This window comes from Mastomys coucha, unplaced genomic scaffold (assembly GCF_008632895.1).
Source record: "Mastomys coucha isolate ucsf_1 unplaced genomic scaffold, UCSF_Mcou_1 pScaffold14, whole genome shotgun sequence".
Taxonomy (NCBI): domain Eukaryota; kingdom Metazoa; phylum Chordata; class Mammalia; order Rodentia; family Muridae; genus Mastomys; species Mastomys coucha.
Window position 1 is genome coordinate 84,762,739 of NW_022196896.1, and position 2,816 is coordinate 84,765,554.

At 41.2% G+C, this 2,816-nt stretch overlaps 1 protein-coding gene across 2 annotated transcripts in view; it reads right to left on the reverse strand.

Moving 5' to 3' along the window:
- Positions 1–2,816, reverse strand: part of Ppil3 (peptidylprolyl isomerase like 3) — a 13,768-nt gene that overhangs the window by 9,547 nt on the left and 1,405 nt on the right. For both annotated transcript variants that reach the window (XM_031367568.1, XM_031367566.1), the window contains exons 3-4: positions 1,820–1,894; positions 167–260 (exon numbers count right to left, since the gene is read on the reverse strand). In XM_031367568.1, the coding sequence (XP_031223428.1) occupies positions 167–260; positions 1,820–1,894 (169 nt within the window). The remainder of the gene's footprint in view (positions 1–166; positions 261–1,819; positions 1,895–2,816) is intronic.

Consider the following 2,816-nt stretch of genomic DNA (forward strand, 5'->3'; position numbering starts at 1 on the left):
AAAAAAAAAAAAAAAAGAAAAAAAAAAGTAAATATATCTTTAAAGAAACAAAACCCTAAACTTTTTTCCTATTGTTATAAAGTGTTTTATTTTTCAATTATTTTACACATCTCTTTTTCATATGATATATCCAATTTTCCTAATTTCAGCTAGTGGATAAACTTACCTGTTGGATCTCCTGTTTGAACCATGAAGCCCTTGATGTTTCTATGAAACACACAGCCGTTGTAGTAATTACTGGCACAAAGAGCCAAGAAATTCTGAAGCGAACAAAAGTAGTAATTGAGAAAGAGTTTGGGCAGAAACATACTTGAAATAAAGGTCCAGTTATGATCACTGAAAGCGCTATTGTAGCATATTTAACTATGACTTTTAGGTGACAGTCCCGGGAGCCCTGCATGCTCCGCCCTGCACTCTCTGCAGCTTAAGGCTTTGTGCTCTTTTGCTTTGCTGCTCTTGCCTTCATTCTCAGCTGGAGTGAATGAGGGCAGTGACTGCCCCTTGCTCATCGCTGTTCCCTAGACATGGCTGGGTAGGCTTTTAACAAATAACTGCACGAATGAAAAATAGTTGACTTTTCTTCCCGATATCCTTGTCATTTCAACAGACTAAGTAATCGAAGTTCCTGAAAACACATGAAGCAAAAGAAGAAAGAAAAAAAGATACTGGATGCTTGACGGTTACAGGAAAAGCACCTACCTATTTATAGTTACTTTGTATGTGTGGTGCACGTGTGGTATACGTGTGGTGTGTACATGCGTGCGTGAAGGTTGAGAATCCCTCTGAGACAGGGTCTCTCACTGGACCTGGAGCTCGCTACTGTGCAGGAAGCCCCCGTAGTCCTCTTGTCTTTGCCCCGTCTCCCAGCACTGGGATTACAGGCCAGTGTGACCATACCCAGCACTCTCTATGGATTCTGGGAATTTGAACTCTGGGCTTCGTGCTTGCACAGCAAGCACTCTTCTTTGCTGAGTTCTCTCCCCAGTCACATCCTCCTTTCTGTAATTTAACTCAGACGTCAGGAAAAGTAGCAGACAGATCAGACATTAGGATAAACTTTTCCTGACAGTGGGTTCACAGAAAGTTTTTTTTATTTTTTTTAAGCTCAATGATTCAATTTCAAAAGGCATAATGTTATAGTGCACTGTGTAAGGATTATCCTTGTATTATTCAAATACTGATTTCTCTGCCCCCCATACCTGGTTGCAATCCTGACATGGCACTGTCATGCTTCTTCTAAGAATGTCTGGTCTCAATGTGGGGTAAACTTCGCTCTCTATTTATTCTCTAATTTGCCAATAAAAGCTGGTCAGCCAGTGGCTGAGCAGAGGAGAGAAGAGGGCTGGACTTCGGATCCCACCCAGGGGCCTGGGGGAGACAGAGGAGAAGAGGATTCACCAGGAGGAAGGGTTGAGGGGACACCACGGGAACACACCTAGAGCAAGGATCCAGAGCAGCGCTAAGATGGAAGTGTCTTGGGGATTCTGGCTGGGAGGCAGCCAGAGGATTAAAATAGATTAATATTGCTCAGCTACTGTGCCATAAAGCTTGATTAAATAAAGCTTCTCCCTCATTTATTTGGGAGCTGGTCAGGATAAAGAAAGAACTGTCACTTTAAAAACTGCACTAACATCCTATTTTATTAGGGTGTTTATGTTGTTGTTTTTGTTTGTTTTAAGGACAGGTCTCACTCAGTAGCTCTGTTTGGCCTAGAACTCACTACATAGACCAGACTGGATTCCAACTCAGAGATCCGCTAGACTCTGCTTCCCGAGCACTGGGATTAAAGTCGTGAATTGTAACAGTCAGTGACACTCACCTCACATGTTTTGGGTGTTCGCTCACAGAAGACTTCTATTTTGATATCGCCCACATCTGTGTGCAGTGTCACAGACTAAAAAGAAGGAGAATGTGAAAACAAATGACATTTCTTCCAGTAACTATAGGTTCTGTATTATTTCTCTGACTGGATATTCAAATTGGCAATCTGATTAAAGATATTAAAAATGACTTGTTCACATAAAGCAGCTCTGATAGATAAGTTACACTTATTTCTGCAAATTAATTTCTTTTCTTTTCTTTTTTTCTTGGTTTTTCGAGACAGGGTTTCTCAGTGTAGCCTTGGCTGTCCTGGAACTCACTCTGTAGACCAGGTTGGCTTCAGACTCAGAAATCCGCCTGCCTCTGCCTCCCAAGTGCTGGGATTAAAGGCGTGCACCCCCACTTTCAATAGCAGGAAAAATATCTCTTGGAAACTTACATAGATGAAAAGTGGCATCTCTGCTAAATATTGGATGTAAACATTATAGTAGAAATAATTATTTTTACTTCAAAATTTTCATGAATTAAAAACAATGGTTATACTTATTACTGACTTATCTCTCAATATCACTAATAATTAACTGAAAAAAGTTAATAAGTTGATTTTTTTCAAAACAGTTTTCATTATTTCTTTTGGGTAGTCTGATTTTAAGAAACTGGGTTAAAAAAACAATTACTTCATTTACTAAAGACCACAAACCAAATCTGCTGGCATCTCTAAGACCTACTGGCAGCCACGCTCTCTGGATGGCCTCTTCCTTTTCCTGTGGTGTCTGTTGCTTGGGACCAAACTTCTTACCTAGAGCTTTATCTCAGAGATGAAGAAAGCTACTTGGAGGCTTCCCTCTTTTGGAGTCAAATCTTGTTATGAAGCCAGGGTTGGCCTGAGAGCGGCAGCAATCTTTCTGCCCAGCCTCCTGTGCCTCTCTTCTTACAACAGTGTCCAGCTTGAGTGTGCCGGGTGGAGGTGAGTGGGGGTGCTTCAGTTCTTCTTG